Source organism: Rousettus aegyptiacus, unplaced genomic scaffold (assembly GCF_014176215.1).
Source record: "Rousettus aegyptiacus isolate mRouAeg1 unplaced genomic scaffold, mRouAeg1.p scaffold_m13_p_3, whole genome shotgun sequence".
Lineage (NCBI taxonomy): Eukaryota > Metazoa > Chordata > Mammalia > Chiroptera > Pteropodidae > Rousettus > Rousettus aegyptiacus.
The window spans coordinates 31,631,825-31,653,044 of record NW_023416306.1 but is presented as its reverse complement, the minus strand read 5'-3'; the positions used below and the strand labels follow the sequence as shown (position 1 = coordinate 31,653,044).

Sequence of the window (21,220 nt, the reverse complement as noted above, 5' to 3'; positions counted from 1 at the left end):
AATAAATATTATGAGTAGAGATGGGAAGGATCCTACTCCTGGTTTTATAAGTAGAGAAATTCTCACATAGGTCCATAGAAAGAAATGTAGAAAGGTATTTTATCTAAAGTGATGGTTGGAGAGCTTGACCCAATGAGGTACTCATCACTGGAATATTCTGTCACAATAAGGAGCAATGAACTAGATAGACATCCACACAGCAATGTAAATAGGTCTTTAAAACACGATGCTGAATGGGGTGGGGGGAGAGTAAGGAACAGAAAGAGACCTCTGCATAGTACTATTGATTGAAATTAAAAATACATGCTCACAGAACAGTGCCTCATGCTTTTAAGAACCAAGGAAATCTTAGTCACTGCGCAAACTTTATCTCCCGGCATTAGGCACCACTGCCGCCTGGTGGTAGCAATTTAAAATTGAGGTGTAATTCCGTTTTTTAACGAGATATAATTTACATGCTGTGAAATGTACAGATCTTAAATGTTAACTTGATGAACCTTGACAATTGTATACATCGCTATGTACAGTCATCACTCTAAACAACATATAGAACATTTTCATCATCCTAGAAAGTTCTCTCATGCCCTCTCCAGGAAAACCTCCCCACACCTTACCTCAGAAACTACCTCCGACTCATTTGTCACTAAAAATAAGCTTTGCCGGTTGTAGAACTTCATATATATGGAATTATGCAGTGTATACGCTTTTTTGTTTGCCTTCCTTTGAGAATCACAATGTTTTTGAGATTCATTCATGTAACACATATCAACTATTAATTCCTTTTTATTGCTGAATAATATTCCATTTGTGTAGATGCTTCACAGTTCATCTAACTATTCACTAATGAACTTTTAGGTTGTTTCTATCTTTTTCCTATTATAAATAAAACTGCTGTTATGTATAAGCCTTTGAGTGGACACATGGGTGGAATTGCTGAGTTATATGTGTATTTTTTAAAGAAACTGCCAAAACAATTCTCCAAAGTAGTTTTATTATTCTACACATCTGCCAGCAAAGAATTTATATCAACAATAAAAAGATGAAAAACCAAATGTATTTAAATAGGCAAAAAGACTTGAATAGAAACTTGAAGGTATGCAAACAGCCAAATGCACATGAAAATATCCAACATAATTTGTCTTTAGGGAAATGGAAATTAAAACCAAAATGAGATATCATTTTTTACTCACTAGAATGTTAAAAGCAAAATGTTGAAGATGTAGAGAAATCACGCAGACACAAATACACAATGGTGGATGTCGACAACTCTCTCAGGCCACCAGCTCAATTTCTTTACAAAAGAAAGACTCAATGTATGATCAACACGGGTCCGCACGGACTGTTGTTGTCCAAACCTGGAAAATTGATAAGTTCAAAGACAAACCTATTGGCTACTGATGGTGCTAGAAACATGTTTGGGCAGGCCCTGTTACTTTATCTCAGGCTATAGATTGAATATTTGTGTCCCCCCGAAATTCATACATTGAAATCTAATCCCCAATGTGATAATATTTGGAGTTGGGGCCTTTGGGAGGTGATTAGCTTGTGAGAGCAAAGCTTTTATAAATAGGATTCATGAATACCCTTATAAAAGACCCCAGAGATCTCCCTTGTCCCTTCTGGAATGTGAGGACACAGAGAAAAGATGGCCATCCGTGAACTAGGGAGTGGCTCCTCACCAGACACTGAATCTGCCAGTGCCTTGATCTGGGACTTCCCAGCCTCTGGAACTGTGCAAAATAAATGTTTGCTGTTTATAAACCATCCAGTCCAAGGTATTTTTGTTATAGCAGCCTGAATGGAATAAGACATTTCAATTCCTCATTCAGGAGGCAAAACTTTCAGAAGGGCATATTAACAGAGGTTGCCCCTGACCTTGTTAAGGGATAAAGGTATTCTGAAGTCAAAACAAATTAAAGACAGATGATGCATCCAGGATAGAACCGGGCAGGTTTTCATGGAACCCATGTGCCACCTGGGACTGCCCAGAATGTGAGTCTCTTATAACTTTACTATTCAGTTCCTCTCCTCTTTCTCCATCTCTTCTCTCTCTTTCATCTTTTCATAAGACTACCATTTATTAAATTTTATCATGAACCAGGTTTTTAACACATACTTTGATAATACTCACAACAACCCTGCAAGGTAGGCTTTATTATTCCATTTTACAGATGAGAAAACTTGGGCTTCCGGGGTTGAAAAACTTGTTCAAGGTCATATAGCTACTGAATTCTTTTCTTACCGCTGCTGTGGCTTAAAACAACACAAATTTATTAATAACTTACATTTCTGGAGCTCAGAAGTCTAAAATGGGTTAGCAGGGCTGTGTTCCTTCTGGAGACTCTAGGCAGAGAATCTGTTCCTTGCCTTTTCCGGTTTCTGGGGGCTTCATACATCCCTGGCTCATGGCCCTGCATCACTCTGACCTCTGCTTCCATTGTCACATCCCTTTCACTGATTCTGGCTCTCCATGCTTCTCTCCTAAAAAGGCTCTTGTGATTAAATTGGGCCCACCCTGATAATCCACGATAATATGATAATACCCCCATCTCGAGATCCTAACTTAATTATATCTATCTGCAAAGTCCCTTTTGCCATGCAAGGTAACATATCCATAGGTTTTGGGGATTCAGAGGTGAATATCTTTGGGGAGGGCATTATTCTGCCTATCATAGGTAGTGAGTAGCCAAGTCAGTATTAAAACCCAGTTCTGCCTTATTCCTAAATCTAGAATCTTTCTCTAAACCACACTTACCCTTCCTTCAGTTCTTCTTCAACTTGGTGCAATCCTGAATCTTGATAAGCACAGTGTCCCAAAGAGAAAGGGATGGCAGAAGACCCCAGGGCTGAACACATGAGGAGGAAGAGCTTCTGGTGAGGGTCCAAGGACCCTTCTCCAAAGCTGGGAAGGAAGAGGAAATTGCATGGCCAGACCACACTCGCTCAGAGGGAGAGCAGGAGGAGGAGTGGTAGTCTTCAGTTCCAGGCAGGAGAAATTCACTGGAGACAGGGTAGTATAATGCCTGAGGCCTCAGCTAGCAATACACCAAGGCATACAGCACTAAAAGAAACTCATCTCTCTTTGCCTCTGCTTGGGCAAACTCCCAAAGACTGCCATAGCTCCTTGCCCTCTGGAGACAGGCTACCTGCCTCCAATCGCAGCTATGTGACCGTGATCCCTATACTCACTGCTTAGTATCTCAATTGCCTCATCTGTAAAATGGGGATACTTGTACTTATTTCAGAGAGTTTTCGTAAAAATTAAATGAATTAATATGTGGAAAGGGCTTAGAATAGTGCCTGACACAGCACAGGTGCCATGTAAATGTTGGGGAGAGGGTGTAAGTTGCAAGGAGGGAGGAGCAGTCTTTTGGGTCCTCGGTGTCTAATCTGGCCATAGGTGCTGCAGGAGGTCATATTTGGGAAGATGTAAACTGGGTCACATGGGTCATGAGAGCTTAATCTATCCAGGGTGCGAAATGTGTGTGGCAGCGCCTCCCATCTTCCACCTGGATCCCTGGATTGATCTCCTTTTGGAGGAGCTTTGTTTGCAGGAACCTCTGGATGTTGGCCAGGCCCAGCTGCAAGGAGATTCCCTCTACCTGTGGTCCATAGCTGGCGATTTTGGAGACTTCCTGCCAAGGCTGGACCACAGAGATTTCCCACTTCAAATTGTGAGTTTCCTTCTGACTCTGCCATTTCAGTTACCGGGCCAAGGATGGGCTGCTGGATATATACATTTGAAACCAGAGTCTCAAGTGGGTGAAGAAATCTGGTAAAATAACGAGATTTATCAGACAAATTGAATGCCAGCTCTGGCGCTTACAAGCTTTGAGACTTTGGACATGCCAGTCAAGCTTCCTGAGTCTTAGTTTCTCATCTGTAAAGTGGGTATAATAATAGGGCTTACCATATAGGGTTTTTGTGAGCATTATATAATACACGTAAAGTTTTCAGCACATGCTTGGAGCAGATGGTAATAAACTCCCAATATATGACGACTATTTCTTCTGGCCTAAGTGATAAAACTACATGGTTTTCCCATATCGGCCCCCAATGACAAAGTCATCTGTTCCAGCTCTTCAGGTGACAGGAAGGCCGCATGGAGAGCTAGCGGTGTCTGTTCCATTGTATCAATCCTGATCCAAGAAGGCCAGCGGACGGGGGCAGGATTAAATAGATATCTAAGCTCCTATATCTGGGAGACTCAGCAAGGCAGCAAGGGAGGGAGAGCAGGGAACAAAGCCCCAGTAAACCCGGAGACCCCATGGACCTTTGAACAAATCTGATGGCCCAGGGGTTTGGCTCCCGAGGATAGTAGAAACCTCTGGCATGGTGAAAGTGAGAAGCTTCCTGTCACCTGGGGATGTTTCTGGGGCTCTGCAGATGATGCTGCAGGGGATGGATTTGTGGTTTGTGTGAGGTGAGTTTGAGGTGAGACCAGATACCCTAAATTTCCCCTCCTCTTTCGAACCAGATCCACAGAGCATGATAGCCACCATAGCCACCATGAGGACATGTTCTCAGTATGCCAGAAGCTTGATTACAGCACTTAACAAAAATTATCTCCTTAATCCTGTCAAGTAGTTGTTCTGCTTTATAAAAAAAGAAACTAACCCTCAGAGAGATTTAGGAATCACCCAAGGTCGCACAGCTGGTAAGTGGCAGAGCCTTAATAAAATGGGGGCTGGCCTGCTCCAGGACTGTGCTTTTTCTGTCTTGCCACTTTCTCTCTTCTGCCTCACCCCTCTGCAGAGGGGTCCCAAAATCCTTGTAGGGACCTTGAAATTAAAGAGAGGAAGAGACAGCAGTGGCTGGTCAGCATCAAGAGGAGGATGTCCTGGTAAGGGTCTGAGGACCTCTTCCTCTAGGTTAGAAAGGAAGAGGTGGGCAGGAGACCATGGGCAGGACTAGCCCAGACCACACGTCCTACAGAGGGAGTGCAGAGTGGTCTTTGGGTGGCTTGCAGAGCTGGTCAGGAGACAATCACAAGGGAGGAGCAGATGAAGCCTGAGAACTCACCTGTCAAAACTGAGGCAAAGCAAATATTTATTAAGTACTTCTGAACCAGAGAACTGGACCCTTCCTCACCTGTCTGGACCATTGCCCATGGGCTGCTTGACAAGTGTATGAAAGTCTGAAGCATGAAAACCTAGTCGAACTTTCATCCCAGGAAGGAGAGTCTTCAAAAGGAAGGAATTGGTCTATATATAATTTTCTTTTCATTCTTCATTTTTAACGCACGGCCTTCAAAGGTATGCACCACTAGGGGTACATTAGACACAGAGGGGAGGGTTGCATGAAAGAATTTTCAGGATAACCAGGACCCTCACGTGGTAGCCCTGATCACAGAGAAGGAACTGAGGCTCCGAGGTGAAACGACTTAACCGAGGTCGCACAGGTGAGGTCTCCAGACTCTAGAGCCCACGCCCTGATGGCACTGATGCCTCCTCACTCACCCCTACGGCACTGCACAGGTCAGAAGGGAACCAGCACTCAGCACTCCAGCTGATCCACGTGAGCCTGGGAACTGTTACTGCGTGTAGCACCTCCTTAACCAGGCAACTCTGTGAGGCCCTAATAGGTCTGATCTAGGAAGCCCTGGGCTCCTCTGAGTGAATTTATCCTACAAGTGAGGGATTAGAATATAGGGAAGATTTAGTGACATCTGTGGCTTTTGTATGAATAGCAATATTCCCCTTCCTTCTAGTAACAGGATCTCAAGTGTGCTTCGGAGACCTACTGTCCCCCATGGAATACAACCTTCGTGGGTCTGTCCATCAAAATGTTTCACTTTCTCTGGTCAGGAAGTGGACACATGACTCTAGCTAGGCTTTTGGGGCCCAATTCTTTCTTGGCCTAGTTCTTCAGATTTGCATTTAATGTTTGCGTAGCTCCGATAGCAGGCATCATCAGTACCCTACCCGCATCTCCTTTGTACTCACCATTCCTGTGCATACCTGCACTTCTACCTATGACCCCTGCAGTCCTTTAGCTGAGGATGCCCAGAGACCCCAGAGAGGCAGGCCAGTAGTTCCAGCAAGTTAAGGACCTCCTCCCAGCAGCCCCCAATCAGTGCGTGATGGGAGTTGGTGGATATATACCCCGGTCCCTCACCCCTCAGTGGGCATAACTGAGATGTGTTCCACACTGTGTCCCAGCCATGCCTGGTAGAACTGAGGCCTGGTTTCCTACAATGGTAATAACCCCAGTAAAGCTCACTATTGGTTGGCTCCCTTCCCTTCCCTGAATTGCTTACCTTCACTCTCCTACCAGTGCCTCCTGGGACCACCTCCCAGAAAATTACTTGGAATCTAATATCTCAGTGTCTGCTCCTGAGTGAGTCCAACCTGAGACAACCACATACTCTTCTAGAAAATTCCTATTCTACTTAAACTGGCAAAATTCTGTTTCTGTTGATTGTAACCCATAGACTCTATCCGAATTAATAGTGGTCTGGGTTTTGTAATAACCTATTATATATATATATATATATATATATATATATATATATATATATATGTATTTTTTTTTTTTTTTTTTTTTTTTTGCTAGAGATCATCAGAGCTCTGGAAGGGGAGAAAGACCATCTCATGAACCTTCCTTCTGAATTCTCTTATATGTAATCTCCGAGGACTTGAGCTCTGAGCTTTGCCTATGAATGGAACTGCTCAGATAGCACATGGTCCCAGATCACCAGGTCTCTTGCAGCCCTGGGTCACTGCTGGTGTGAGGAATGGCTTAAAAATTCCTCACAGTTGATGGTGACCAAGGCAGGATTCTACGCACCAAGAGAAAAGTTAGATACTGCTGTCTATGAGCCCTGCAGATCAGCTTAGGATGGCTTTTGGAGTCGAGTACTACATCTAGGCCTCGGAAGAAATGCTGGATTCTTGGGGGACTAGCCAGATTGGCCAAAAACTAAAAGATGCAATCCTTGGAATAGAATGCCACTTCTGTTTTCATATAAATACAGCGAAGAGTGATCAGTGACTGGACCCACTGGGCAGGTAAATCCAGAGAGCTAGTCTCCCTGAAATATCTGGATTACGGGCTTTTGTTTTCTTGGGGGGAAGGATGGAGACATGGTACTTGCAATGCAGGTGATATTACAATGATATTATGATTAGCCAAAGCTGACCAGAGGACAAGAGAAAGACTCTGGACCCTTATCTTAGTGGGAGGGATGTCCTGAGGCTATCATTCTGCCTCCCAGTCTTGGCTTGTTTCTCATGCCACCTGAGGGGAGGGGGCCAGCCCAAGGCCATCTATCATGTCTCCCAGCCTTAGCTTGTTCATCACGGAGTCTAAACAGGGAGAGGGCTGAGTAAAGAATTAAGGAAAAATGCCAGAGCCACGTCCTTGAGAGGAAAAACTGTTCCCAGGCTAACTATCCTGCCTCAGAAGGGTGGAGCAGGATGTGGACTGAAGGGCCAGTGATAGTCCAGGGGCAAGCTGACCATATTGTCTATGCCATCTGGCAGGCCCAGGTCTGCTTGAGCTCACCTCATCCACCTTAAGCCAAACAAGGGCACTGTCCCCTCCACCCATCACCAGGGTGCATGACTCAGACCTAATAGATCCTACACTGTTGTCATCAGGGAGGGGCTGTATTCCTGGAGGATTTGGGCACCAGTCCAAGTTAGCAAGAGGCATGAGGGCTCCTGGGTGAGGCTGGGGAGTGTTGGTCCATCCGCTACACATATCTAAGCCTTCACTCTGATCTGGGGCAGGAGATGAAAAAATCACCTGGTTCCTTGCCTAATCCCAGTTTTAGGACACCTCTATCCTAATTGTATTGATCCCAGCACATGCATAGGTGCCCAAGGCTTTTAGGGCTTTTAGGGCTTTTAGAGCTTGGCCTCTGCCTGCTTCCAGGAGTCCCCAAGGCACTTTCTTGGCATCACAGTGGCTGCACATATCTCCCCTCACACTCTCCTTCCCCAGGCCCTCACAGCTGCCCTGGGAGTCAGGCGGTGTTGGTATGTATCAGTGGGCTCATTTCTTATATGGGAACATATGTGTAGGCCCAAAGAGAGGAAGAGATGCACCCAAGTTCACCCAACAAGTTGGTGGCTGGGCTGGGATCTGAGAATGCGCTTGCTGGCCCTCACCACCTGCCATTTGCTTCCTTGTTTACTTCACTCTAGCCAGACTCCTTGATATTTGCTTCCTGAGCATGCCAAGCTTGTTCCCACCCGAGGGCCTTTGCATTGGCAGTTCCTCTGCTTGGCAGACTCTTTTCCCAGATCTCTGCAGGACTTGCTCCTTCCTGTTCACTTGTCACACTATTAAATAAAAGAATAGCTTCCTTCCCTTTTGTTGCTTTCTCCACTTATACCACTTAATTTCTCTTCAACATAACATATCATGTGTTTATTTTATATTCCTTTGTTGTCTATCACTTGAACGTAAGGTCCTTGAAGGCAAAGACTTTCCCTGTTTTATTCACAGCTGAATCCCTGATGACTAGACTAGTGCATGGAATATAATAAGCACTTAATATTTGTTGAAGGAATAAACAAACCCAGATCACCTCATTCTTGATCCAGAACTCTCTCCACCCTAGAAAAGCCAGAGCAGGAGGATAGTAAGAAAGGGGTTGGCTCAGGCTAGAAGGAGGCAATGTTGCACCTCTGCTGAAGACATAGCAAGCATTCTGACCCAGGCCTGTGGTCTGGAGTCTGGTGCTTGTCAAGGGGCGCTCTGGGGTTCTCACAACACCCCAAGAGCATGGAAAGATTGGTAGAGACAGCAATTGCCTCCACTTCAAAGTTCTTTACCAATATTGGGACCATCTTTGTCCTTGAACCCAGTGTGCTCTGCCTACCCTTAGATCTGTCAGTCAACATTTATTGGGCACCAACTGTATACCAGTCTCAGGATTGGGCACCAATCGCCAGAGAACCTTGTTAGCAAGGCGGACAAGCAAATACCCCTGAGCACAAAGGGAAGACTTTATTAGTGGAAGAAGGAGCAGTGGAGTGGAACATTTGGGGTGGCAATGACCTTGCCCAGGCTGGAAAGGACAATAGGGAAGGTTTCAGAGGGGGATATTTGATTTGGTTCCTATAAGATGGGGGCAAGGGAGATAGCGATAGGAGACTCAGCATTGCCAGCAGAGAGAAAAAACTGTGCAAAAGGTTCAGTAGAACTGAAGAAGTATGGGTCCAGAGTGCAGCTGAACAAAAGTGAGGCTGAAAAGAGAGGTTAGAATCATATGTTGAAGGGCCTTGAATACCAGGCTAAGGGGCTTGAGCTTCATCCTCTTGGCAGTGGGCATTGTTACAGCATTTTGAGCAAAGATGATTTGCTCAGGTTTGCATTTTAGGTTTGCCCTGGCCACCATGTGCAGCAGTTTGGGGTGGCAGGTGGGGAGCCAAGGATATGAGTTAAGAGATGATGGAGGTTTCTGGGTCAGAGATAATGGTGGCCAGGGCCAGGGCATAACAGTGGGTATAGATGGGAAGGGACAGATTCAAGAGCTATTTAGGAAGCAGAACCTATATACTCAGCGGGAAGGCAAACAAGGCTGCGGGGTTGGCCCTGGATTCCACAGCTGTAATGCAAAGGATGTGGGGTGGGGGGCCGTGATATGGCCCCCTGGACCATTCCAGGCTCATTTTATGCCCCTCTCCGCTCATCTGAACTGCATTGGCCTGTTTCCTGAATGCAAGCTTCTTCCTGCCTCAGGGCTCTCTCACATTCTGTTTCCTTTGCCAGTAATATTATTCCACTCTGCCCCACCTACTCACCCCTTGGCCTTCTTGGACCCTCCCAAAGCACCAACCTCATCCCATTCATGGGACTTATCCCAGTGGTGATGATACAGTTCTGATGCTCATTTGGTACCAGTCACCCATTCAATCACAAGTTCCTAAGGGCAGGAACTGTGTCTGACTTATTGTCTGCTATATTCAAGTGCATGGAGCTTGGCACCTGGCTGCCCATTAAATTGTTGTTGAATGAATAAATTCTGAAGTCATGAAAGAGGTTTACTTGGATACATTGACATCCACAGGGGTGCTATCCAATAGTTGTATATAGAAGTAAGGCTGATACTTCAATGGAAGAGCAGATTAGAAAGTTTGTTACTATGAATGAATCTAAGAAGTGTTTGTCTAAGGAAAGAGACATTGGGCAGAGGGGAATGAAAGGTGAGCTCGGCACTTCACAGGCTGACCTTATTTTACTCTGGATTTTGAAGGATGCAGAATTTGGGCTTCCTGGTCCCTTGAAACAGCTAGAACCGTCAGCAGCTATTCCTGCCATATTGGTCTAAAGTTCAAAACAAGTGACAAACTCCTTTGCTCTCTTTAGTCCCCTTCTCACTCTAACCTAGGACACTGGCGAACAAACTGGGGACCAGATGAGAAATGTAGAGAGGCCCAGGAGTTTCACCATATGTAAGAATCGGGGCAGGCAAGGGGCTGGATCTGCTCAGCCTGGAGGTGCTTACCTGGGAGGCTAGAGACAGAGCTGGGAGCTCCTAGGGAGTCTCACGGAAGCAAACCTCTCGAGTGAGGAAGGACTCTGTTCAAAGCCATCTAACAATGGAACTGGTAGGCTGTAAGCTCTCCATCACTGGAGGATGAATGACTTCCTGGTGGGGCTGCTATAGGCTGCTATAGGAAGGTCTGAGTGGAAGATGAGGGACAGGATCTAGATGACCTTTAAAGTTCCCCTTTCTTTATGGGATGATGTTCTTGCTTGAGGCCAGGAAGTCATCATTAAATATTTGCTCTGCCTGGCTAAGCAATGGAAGGAGAGCCACCATATGACTCAGAGGCATCCGAGGGCCTTGTAGGTTCCTGAGGAGGGGCAGAAGGATCCCGAAGCTGAGTCATGGATGTCAGATTGGGCTGCACTGCAGATCTCGGGCTTCTGTAAGTCTGTAGGGGTGACTGGCTGCCTGGGGCCCCCAAAGAGGTTATTCTTACACAAGAATCCTTCCCATTGACTCATTTAACTATTCTTACAACTTATCTCTAAGCTTGAAATCTTTCAAAATAAAAGGTGTTTTTAAAAAACACTGAAATTTTGATTCAAATATTTTTGAGTGAGGCCCAGCATCTGTAGTTTTAAATTCTCCCCTGGGAAATCTAATCTGCAGATGGAGCTGAAAATCATTGATGTGAATGAATTAAAGAAATACATATATAAATAAAATTTTGTTATTCTTTTAATAAATCAGAAATTCTGTGAAACCAGATAACCAAATATTCATATATATTGTACAAATATGGTATAGTTTCAATTAATTAATTAATTTTTTAAATTTTTATTTATTTATTTATTTATTTTTTATTTTATTTATTTATTTTTTTTTAGGCGAGGCAACCCTTGGTTAACCTCACAGATTACAAGGGCCTTGCCGGTTTACGATCCCTCATTTTTTATTTTTTACGTCTACAGCACCCAGTCTTCCTAGGTGGTCTCCCATCCAATTACTAACCAGGCCCGACCCTGCTTAGCTTCCAAGATCAGACAGGATCGGGCTTGTTCAGGGTAGCATGGCCGTAGACTGGGGTAATTTTAGATATTGATTTTTCTTAAAAAGAATCTTGTCTACATTTAACCCATTAAAACGCAAGTAGACAAATAATACACGCAAAGCATGAGGGCATCTTCTTTACAATGCTTTATTTTGCCCCTTTCCCCCTTCTGTCAGCTGTGCCTTCTTTGTGGTGCAACAAACAAACAAACAAACAAGCAAGAAAAATAAAATATTTGTAATTACATTTATTCCTCATTTCATACTCAACAAAATGTTTTCCTATCTCTGTCATCACTCTCATCTTCACAGCAGCTCTATGAGTGAGATGATCCAGAATTACCCTCATTTTGTGCAAATGGTAACTTAGGCCCAGTTAAGGAAAGTTGCTTTTCTGAGGTTGGCGGAAGCACAGAGAAAGGAATCCATGACTCCAGCCCCTTTTCTCTGTCTCTTGCTACCTGCCAGTTGTTTTTCTTCTTATTATTATTATTTATTTCTGATTTTCCTTTTTTTTTTTCCCTCTCTCTCTGACTTGGTTTCTCTGCTTTTCTCTTTCTGCTTCAATTTCCCTTTCCCTCTTGTTGCAGCCCTCAGACTGGCATCACATTTGCATCCTGCAGTTTTCCCTACTCTGGAAATCTGACAGGCCCACGGGCACAGCCCTGTGCCACCAAGAGAGCTCAGTACCTCCGCCCAGAGCAAGCCCTTTCCGGATGCCAGGGTGCAGAGAGTAACTCTTTATGAGGATCCTAGCCTCACCATCTGGTCCCAGATAAGATAAGAGTAAGGATCAAGATAAGGGTAGGGAATGGCATTATAAACAGGCTCCTATCCTTCCCATGGCCCAGGCCTCAGCTAGCTGAGCCCACGTCAGCCCAGGACCAACATGGCCATCCGCCTCTGGGTGGTCACTTTGACTTTGGCTGCCCTCCTCATTGTGGACAGGGGTAAGTGGGCAGAGCCTGGGTTCTTTGTGGTTTGTTGTTGGTAGGTAAGCTTGGGTTGGGGGTAGAGGCAGGGCCTAGAGCACTCTGAGTCCTCAGTTTTCTGCATATACCGTCTTTCTGCACCTCTCCATTATAGTGGCGAAATCCCTGGGCTAGGAAAAAACAAATCTGGGTTCAAAACTTGGCCTATAATTGTAAAAATCCCCTCCCTTCTTAGAGCCTCCATTTGTCCATAATTGGAAGGTTATTCTAGTTCAAAGCTGCAACTACTAGGCTAGGAATCAGGGAGGCAGAAGGGAACAGGCCTACCTCAGAGAAGATAGGAAAGTCTGCTGACTGCAGGGTGGTGGGTGCTGAAGGAAGTCTGCTCCAGGTCCTCTGAGCTACTGTCTGCTCTGACTGGCTATGGCTGGGGGACTGAGAGCAACCATGTGAACATGTGGGAACCTTCTTTCTGGGAGCACTTAGACTGAGCTGGACACATGTAGCTGGAATGGGGCCTCCTCAGGGCCTGGGGCACTTTTACATTCTTTCAATTGCTGTATATCAGGCATTTTTCTGGGCCCTGAAGGTCTGTCAGTGAGCAAAACAAGAAAGGACTTCCCTGATGGAGCTTTAATCTAATAGAGAAGGAGAGACTGGAATTGACAATAAACAAGATAGGTATAATGTACATTAAACAGTATGTTAGAAGGTAGTAAAAGCTAATGAAAAAGAATATGGGCAAGGGAGATAGGGATTGGGACAGTGTTACAATGACAAATCAGGGGAGTTCTCCCTCAGAGGCTCATGTTTGAGCAAAGCTTGAAGGAGGTGAGAGAGTGAGCCACGTGGATATCTGGGAGAAGAATATTCCAGACAGAGGGAATAGGCAGTGCAAAGGCCCTGAGGTAGGAGCACATCTGGAGTGTTTGTGGTATAGCAAGGAGGCCAGTGCAGCTGGAGGGGAGTGAGAGGCAGGGTTCAGAGTGATGGGAGGGGAGATAATAGAGGCAACTGAGAACTGTACTGAGAAAGGCCTTGAAGGCTAATGTAAACTTGGCTTTTCCTCTGAGTGAAATGGGAAGCACTGAAGGTTTTTGAGCAGTTACATGGTATAAAAGAATTGCTCTGGCTGCTGTTGAAAACAGACTACAGGGGGAAGCAGGGATACTACATAGGACCCATCTGGACAAAGCTGCGATATTACAGGAGAACAAGGCTCAGGAGGACATCAAGGTCTTTGAGCTCATGGCCAGTCAAACGCCCATTTCCCCAGTTGAAGATACTGACCCCACAGGCTGAGAGCACAGAAAATGGGTCTGGGGTTCTGGCTCAGCACAGCCTGCTTACTCCCAGGCTAGCTTTCTTTCCCTGAGTACTTCTCCTGCTGGGAATACTGAGGTGGCCTGCCCTGGAGAGAGTTCTTGTACCCATTTCAGATTCCTGCCTTGGCTGAGTGAGGAGGGGACACCAAGGTCAAGTGCAGTCTGAGGGGTAAATACAACTTATTCCCACATCCTCCAGGAAGAAACTCTTGACACTACAGGGTTCTGAACTCCTCCCCATAATGCACTTTAATGGTAAATTCCTGAACATTTGCTGTGTGGGGAGCATTGCCACACGGGGGCAGACAAGGAAGCCCCTAGGAGCTCAGGTCCATAGGGAGGCAGGAGTGACCCAGTGAGGGGGATAGAATGTGGTGGCATAAAAGAAGCTGCTATGGTCTGAATGTCTGTGGCCCCCAACATTTGTATGTTAAAATCCTAACCCCCAAGGTGAAGATATTGGGAGGCGGGATGTTTGGGAAGTGATTAGGTCATGAAGTAAATGCCTCATGGGATTTGTACCCTCATAAAAGAGGCCCCAGAGAGTTCCCTAGCCCATTCCACCAGCGAGGACATAGTACGAAGGCACAGGCTATGAACCTTGCCAGACACTACATCTGCTGGCACCATGATCTTGGATTTCCCAGCCCCCAGAACTATGAGAAATAAATGTTGTTTATAAGCTACATAGTTTTTGATATTTTTGTTCTAGCAGCCCAAACAGACTAAAACAGAAACCTAAATCCAGGTCTGCTCAAGAAACTCTGGCGGATATCAGGAAAGGCTTCTCTGGGATGTGGCATCTAAGCCTCGAAAGCAGGGTATGAGTCAATAGGAGGAGAACAGGAATAAGGGCCTTCCAGGCAGAGGGAACAGTATGAGCCAAAGTAGAGCCTCTTCTGGGAAGAGTAGGCAGGGAGGAATAACTGGAGTATAGGGACATGAAGAGGTGTACAAGGAAGTGAGTCCGGGAGGAAGTTTGGAATCAGTTCATGCAGTGTCCTAAACATAAAATGAAGGAGCTCAGTGATCATGACAGGGATCCATGGAAGGGCTTCATATCTTTTCAACGCTTTTTTGTCCCCTAACAGTTACATACCATGAAATGCACAAATCTTATCACTCGATGAATCTTATTCAATGAGTTTTGACCATGCATATATCTGTATAACCCAGACCTCTATCAAGATACAGAATATTTCCATTGCCCCAGAAATTTCCTCTTCACCCCCAACTCACCCCTAGAGGATACCACTGCTCTTTGTTCTACATTTGGACTTTTCTAGAATGTCGCATAGAAAATTGCATTTATCCCCAGGATTCCCTTGATCTTGACCTGCACACAATACATAGTCTTTTGCGTCTGGCTTCTTTGGCTCAGCTTCTTTTGAGATTCCGCCATGTTGGTGCATCGTCAGTTGTTTGCTCATTTTTATCGCTGAGTTGTATCCCACTGTATATGTGTAACATAGTGTATTCATTCTCCTGTTGAAGGACATGTGGTAATTTCCAGTTCTGGCAACTATGACATAGAAGGGTTTTGAGCAGTGTGGAGACAAGGCTCAATTTGCATTTTGATGCCCCAATACCGGGACACAAGAGGTCACTTAGCTTCAGTTCCTTTCTCCTTCTCTACCTTGGAAATCTCTTATAATATTATTCCCAAGAAAAACTGAAACCATAGTGATGGAGAGAACTCCACTTCTGGAGATAGCCCCCTTCATTGAGGCATAGCTCCCATTGAGAAAAAATTCCAAAACCCAAACCTGCCCTTCTGAAGCCTCCTCATACGGATAGGGTCTGCTCTCTGAGGTTAAGAAGAGCTAATCTCTCCCTTGGCCCCAAGATAGCCCTTCGGAAACTTCAAGAAGTATCCCACCCTTCTCCAATTTACCTAGACACCTTTCCTTCCTTCTGTGGTGTTAGATACAGTTCCCGTTCCCTCATTCACCTGTCAAACTTGTCAGTCACATCACAGTGTTCTCAGGTCCTGTAAGCAGTTCAGCCAGATCTTGAGGGACCCTGGGCACACCTGTGTGTGTGGAAAAAGCCAGGCTGAGGAATGACAGACCATTGTGCAAATCTCAGCTCTGTCCTTAACTGTGTTGCTTTACCTGAGCCTCTTTCATAGGTTGCTCAAGTTCCCCCGGAAACAGACTCAGATCTGCATGCAGTTTATGGGGGAGTGCTGACGGGGGTAACACATGTGAAGGATGAGGAGTTGACTGTGATGCAGCAGAGGCCTCTGATGATACTATGGGGAGCTTTGGAGCTCTGGTGGCCTTTTGATGTTGTTCTGAACAGAGAAGAGGGGTTTGGGCCATGGTGCCCACATCAACCTGTCATTGGATATGGGCTGTTCCTAGGTAGGGGATGTGACCTTGGGCAAGGTCACATCCCCTGTTCTCTGGGGTTAATTCTGAGGAAGGGACTCACTGTGAGTGGCCAATACTCTTGGCAGCTGAGGAAATGAATGCCTCAGTCCTGCAGGTGGGTTCTAGGTAACAGATCACAGCATCCACTACTGTCTCCTTTCCTCCGTTACATAGTAATGAGAGAGGTGTGAAGAGTAGTAAGATTGTGTATTCTCAATGTCTGGCACACAGTAACTGAATTATTTTTATTATCACATGAGACATAACAATTCCAGTGGAATTTGACTAATAAGGAATAGGCTGGACTGTCACGTCCCTAATTCTAGACTTTCTGTCTCTGTTCATGTAACCCAAGGTTATGACAGCTTTCTGGGAGCCCCACTTTCTGGTGACTCACTACATTTCCTTGAGGAATTCCAGATTGAATAGTGTCTGGAAGAAGCCGTCCTCAGACCCTGGACCTGAGGCCTAGAGCCAACATCACCTAATTCTTGCTGTTTTGCCTTTCAGAAATGCCAGTGTCGGCAGGAAAGTTCATCTTCTCAAGAATGGTAGGGCAGCTACTTGCAGTTCTGGCTTTCCCTCTGCAGAGGGAGCCCTCCCATCCACGCTGGGAAACAAGCATTTTCCTTTACACTGCTCCTAGGGCTCCATGGTGGCCAGGGTGGCTTCCTGAGCCTTTATATTTCCAAGGCTAGCCCTTCCAGGTTGAGCAGGCCTAGGTTTGAAAGTCTGAAATGTGGCATCAAGGCCCTTGAGAGATCTGCCCTAACCTGGCCTCCAAGGTCCCTGCCTACAGTGAGATTCCCCCTACCCAAACTGAACAGAACCTAAGGCACTCTGCTTTGTATAATACAGGATAGGCCACAGATTTCAGGCCAAAGAAGTGACCTGGAACATTGAATGGCCCTGTGGAGATACCAGCCTCCCCACCTACACCCCAACATCCATGCCTTCACTCTGGAGCTCAGACACCAAGTTATTCATAAACACTGATTCCATCTGGACCCTGGGTCCAGTGTCCCCAGGGATTCCAAGGCAGTGGTGGTGGCCTTGTTGAGACCCTAAATCCACCCTTCACATATGTGATGAGGGACTCAAAGCCACCTTTCCATCTAGCAGCCTCAGGATTTTCACCATCAGCCCATCAGAACCCAGCCCCACTTACTTTAATGTCAGACAAAGAGCCAAAATACTTTACATATATTATTTCAATTACCCCTATGTGGAAATACTATTATTTAGAGTGTTTGCAGATGAGAAAACTGAGTCTTGGAGAATGGACATAGCTCACCCAAGTTTACACAGCTAATTGGTGCCAGATTCACGTCTCTTGGGCCTGAAGCCCTCACTGCTACATTGTACTGCCTCCCGCCCCCTGTCCCTCTCCCAGGGCCTGATCCCATCCTCAACTAGTTCTGAGCCTGACCTCAGGCCTGGCCTGAAACCTTTTGAGACTGAACCTCAATTAAGTCCTAAGCCCTGCCCATTCCTCCAGCCTTCCCACACTGAGGGGCCTGATAGGTTATATAAGCCAATGTTGAGTTCAGGAGCCCCAGAGGAGGAGGGGTCTCCTGGGAATGATGGTGCCAGCAGCAGGTGTTCCAATTAGACTATGTGAGGAGTGTATGAACCCGTCCCCAGATGCTTAAGGGCACACGCTCACTCCATGCACATAAACACAAGCATACTTGGATGCCTGTATACTTGGGCTCAGCAGACACAGGTACACACTAATGTACACAGTCACAGCCACACACATGGTCATGTACACACACCCAAATAAACATGCTGAAGGCCCCTGAGTGGTTGGTTTCATGCTCCCTGGACCCACACTGGCTCTTCCATGAACCCTGAATCTGGCTCCTCCCTGGCACCCCTCTGGCTCCTAGCAGAGCCCCTAGGTTCCTCCTCCCTGCCTCTGAATCCCTGAGTGCCCACCCTCCCTTCTTCTCTTCCACAGCCCATCTGTGAGCATATGACAGAGTCTCCAGACTGTTTCCAGACGTCCAACCCAGTCTGCGGCACTGATGGGGTCACATATAACAATGAATGCCAGCTCTGCTTGGTCCGGATGTAAGTCCACTCCCTACTTTCCCCTCTGCTTGCTGGGGTGGGCCCTATCTCTGGTGCATAAAGGTCTGAAAGGAACAAGACTTGAACTGCGTCTTCCTTCATACGCACTTGATTGGAAAAGAGTACTCCAACATTTGCCCCTAACAGAATGAGGAAAGGACATAATTCATGCACACAGTTCCAAGCAGAAAACCACAGCTGATTAAGGGGTTAAGAGTAAGGGCAGAAACCCTGGGTTTGATTCCTTGTTCAGCCCCTGACCTCATTTGTTCATTTATTCTTCTAGCCAACAATTATTTATTGAGCACCTACTATATGCTAGGCACTGGGGATACTAGAGAGCATAATAAGCATCGCTGGCTTCCTGGGGCATAAGGTCAGTCTAAGGGGAAAGCCAAGCTGATGGTTAGCCAATTGCAGCATAGAATGCTAAAAGCTCCAATGGGAGTGCACAGCATTCTGTAGATGCAGGGCAAGGGCAGGGAATACTTCCCCAAGGAGGGGACACTTCAGCTCAGCTCTGAGGGTAAGTAGAAATTAGCTAGGAGAACGAAGAAATAAAGGAAGGTAATACCAAGCAGAAAAATGAGTTTAGAAAGGTCTAGGAGGAAAAGAAATTTTGTATTTGAGGCACTATAAAAAGTTGGATATGCTGGAGCATAAAGTTTAAGGGAGAATAGGGGAGAGACAAGAAATGAGTCTAGAGAGGTGGGCAGAGACAGAATATGACCTTGGTATGTCTGATCACTCATTTGGTCTCATGTCTTCATTAATAAGACCCTTGAGCCAGGCAGAGATAAGTGAGATCATGGAAGAGGAAAAAGTCTTTGGAAGCTACAATGCTCTAGACAGATATGCAGAAGAGCAGCAGGGTAGTCCTAATTTAAAGATTATGATTACTAAACACTCATGGTTATATGGAGGGAAAACGGCAACCTGTGAGATTGGATGTGAGGGTTGAGGGGTACACGGAGGAGGCAAAAGCAACATGCTGGTTTCTAACTTGTGGCTTTGGGCAGTTGGTGGTGCCATGTGCCAAGAGGGATGGGGGGATATAGCAGGTTTGTGGGGCAATGATGTTCGTGGACAGTTGAGCCTCTGGCACATCCCAGTTGAGATATGCCTAGAGTTCAGCACGGAGGTCTAGGCCGGAGATAGATTTGCTGCCTGAATCAGCATGCATTAGTTGAAACCCCAAGAAGCTGAAATCTCCCAGGGGGAGACTGTATAAGAGGGAAAAGCTACAGGATGTGTTCAGAGACTCCTGGGACTTGCCCTGTACCATAAACTAAGTGGGTGGGTAGGGTTCAGCAGTGTGTCTGGGTGGACTGCACCAGGGTCCCTGAAGGGTACGTGTCAGTTCCTTGCGGAGGTGGCCTCACCCCTGTATCCTGTGTTCCTAGAAAAACCAAACAAGACATCCAGATTGTGAAGGATGGCCAATGCTGATCCCACAGGAGCCTCTTATGCCATGATGCTTCAGGATGGAGAACAGTGGTGGAAGTGGAGAGGATGTGACATGAAATAAAAGATCCAGCCTAACCCAGTCAAGTGGGCCAGTGTCTTTGGGGACTCTGGGGAGGCAGTTGTGGGAGCACTAGGGGATCGCGCCCTGTCCTCCCTACTCTTAAACTGATATCCCCTCCATTGCTCTGGTGCTCCTTAACCCTGTCACATACCCCATAGAGATCCCAGGTATATTTTCCCCCTTTTTGAGAGGCCAGCCCCTGGCCCTAGGACTCTCTGCCCAGTGCTCCTGTCTGTCCCAGCCTGGCCTGTTATTGAGGCCAAGAACCTAGGTGAGATCTATACCCTCTGCCAATGTCAGGGTGCATGGACAAGCTTCAGAAGCCTTATTGAGGGTTCCACACCCCCTCGTGGCTGTCTCCCTGGCTAAACACTCTCTCTCTCTCTCTCTCTCTCTCTCTCTCTCTCTCTCTCACACACACACACACACACACACACACACACACACACACACGAACATATCACAGCTGATATTCCGGTGGTATACACGGTACAACTGAACTACTTGTTAAAATATTGAATTAGGTCTATAATAAATGAAACGGGTGCTGCCCCAAGCCTTTGATGTCCCCCTGCACCCTGGCCACTCTCGGCATGATGACTCCAGACCTTGCTCTGCTCCTCTGGTCAACACTCACTCTGACGAGTTGTTAAATATATTGACATTAAACACAATGCCAGGCACACACAGCACACATGCACTCATACAATGGCCCACAGGATCATACAGCATTCAGAAATCTCAGCAGAGGCTCCAGCCTGTGGTATATGTCAAACACCTCCTCTTTAGGCCAAAGCCCATAAGAGAAACCTCTTGATAATGGTGTGGTGGAAAGCAGTGTAGAGAGGGGCCTGGCCAGGTGGGAAAAATTTCATATGGACTCCAATTCCTGTTCTAGAGTAGACAGATAACGTAGAAAATGCTCTGTGGGAAAACACACACACTAAGGTCTGGGAGGAAAGTCAGGGCAGGGGAGGCAGGAGCCAACATTCCCGAAACACAGAAATGGAAACCTAAGTAGGAATTGACGCTGACAGAGTCATCACTATTATAGGCCCTTCTACCACTACTGATAGAAACTCCTGTTTCCCACCTGAGTATGAATAATATAGGATTAAGTTTGGCCCCGAGAAACCAAAAAGCCAAAATAACAGTGGCTTAAACAAAAGTTTTTCTCTCACATAGATCTACAAAGAATGCCAACTCCATGCTCCTTTTATATTGTTACTCTGACATTCGCATCAGTTTCCACCTCAAGGTCCACTACAGCTGCTCCAAATCCAGCCATCATGTCTGCATTCTGGCCCTCAGAGGAGTACACCACTGAAGATGCTTCCTGTAAGATGTATACACTGTTTACATCCCATTGGCTAAAATGTAGTCTGTTGTCCATGCTAGCACAAGGAGACTGGGAAATAGAGTTTTTAGTTGGTTGGCCATATGCTAAGCTGCAAATTAGTTCCTTTATTATAGGAGGAGGAGAGTGTATA

General features: G+C 46.1%; 1 protein-coding gene and 1 pseudogene across 1 annotated transcript; one reads left to right on the top strand and one right to left on the bottom strand.

Annotated features, from left to right (window-relative positions):
- Positions 1–11,406: 11,406 nt before the first annotated feature.
- LOC118601231 lies at positions 11,407–11,525 on the bottom strand (annotated as a pseudogene).
- An 858-nt stretch (positions 11,526–12,383) lies between these two features.
- Positions 12,384–19,651, top strand: SPINK4 (serine peptidase inhibitor Kazal type 4). Its single transcript, XM_016130449.2, has 4 exons — positions 12,384–12,444; positions 16,637–16,677; positions 18,090–18,202; positions 19,606–19,651. The coding sequence occupies exons 1-4, from the start codon at positions 12,384–12,386 to the stop codon at positions 19,649–19,651; spliced, it is 261 nt and encodes an 86-aa protein (XP_015985935.2).
- The last annotated feature ends 1,569 nt before the right edge of the window (positions 19,652–21,220 follow it).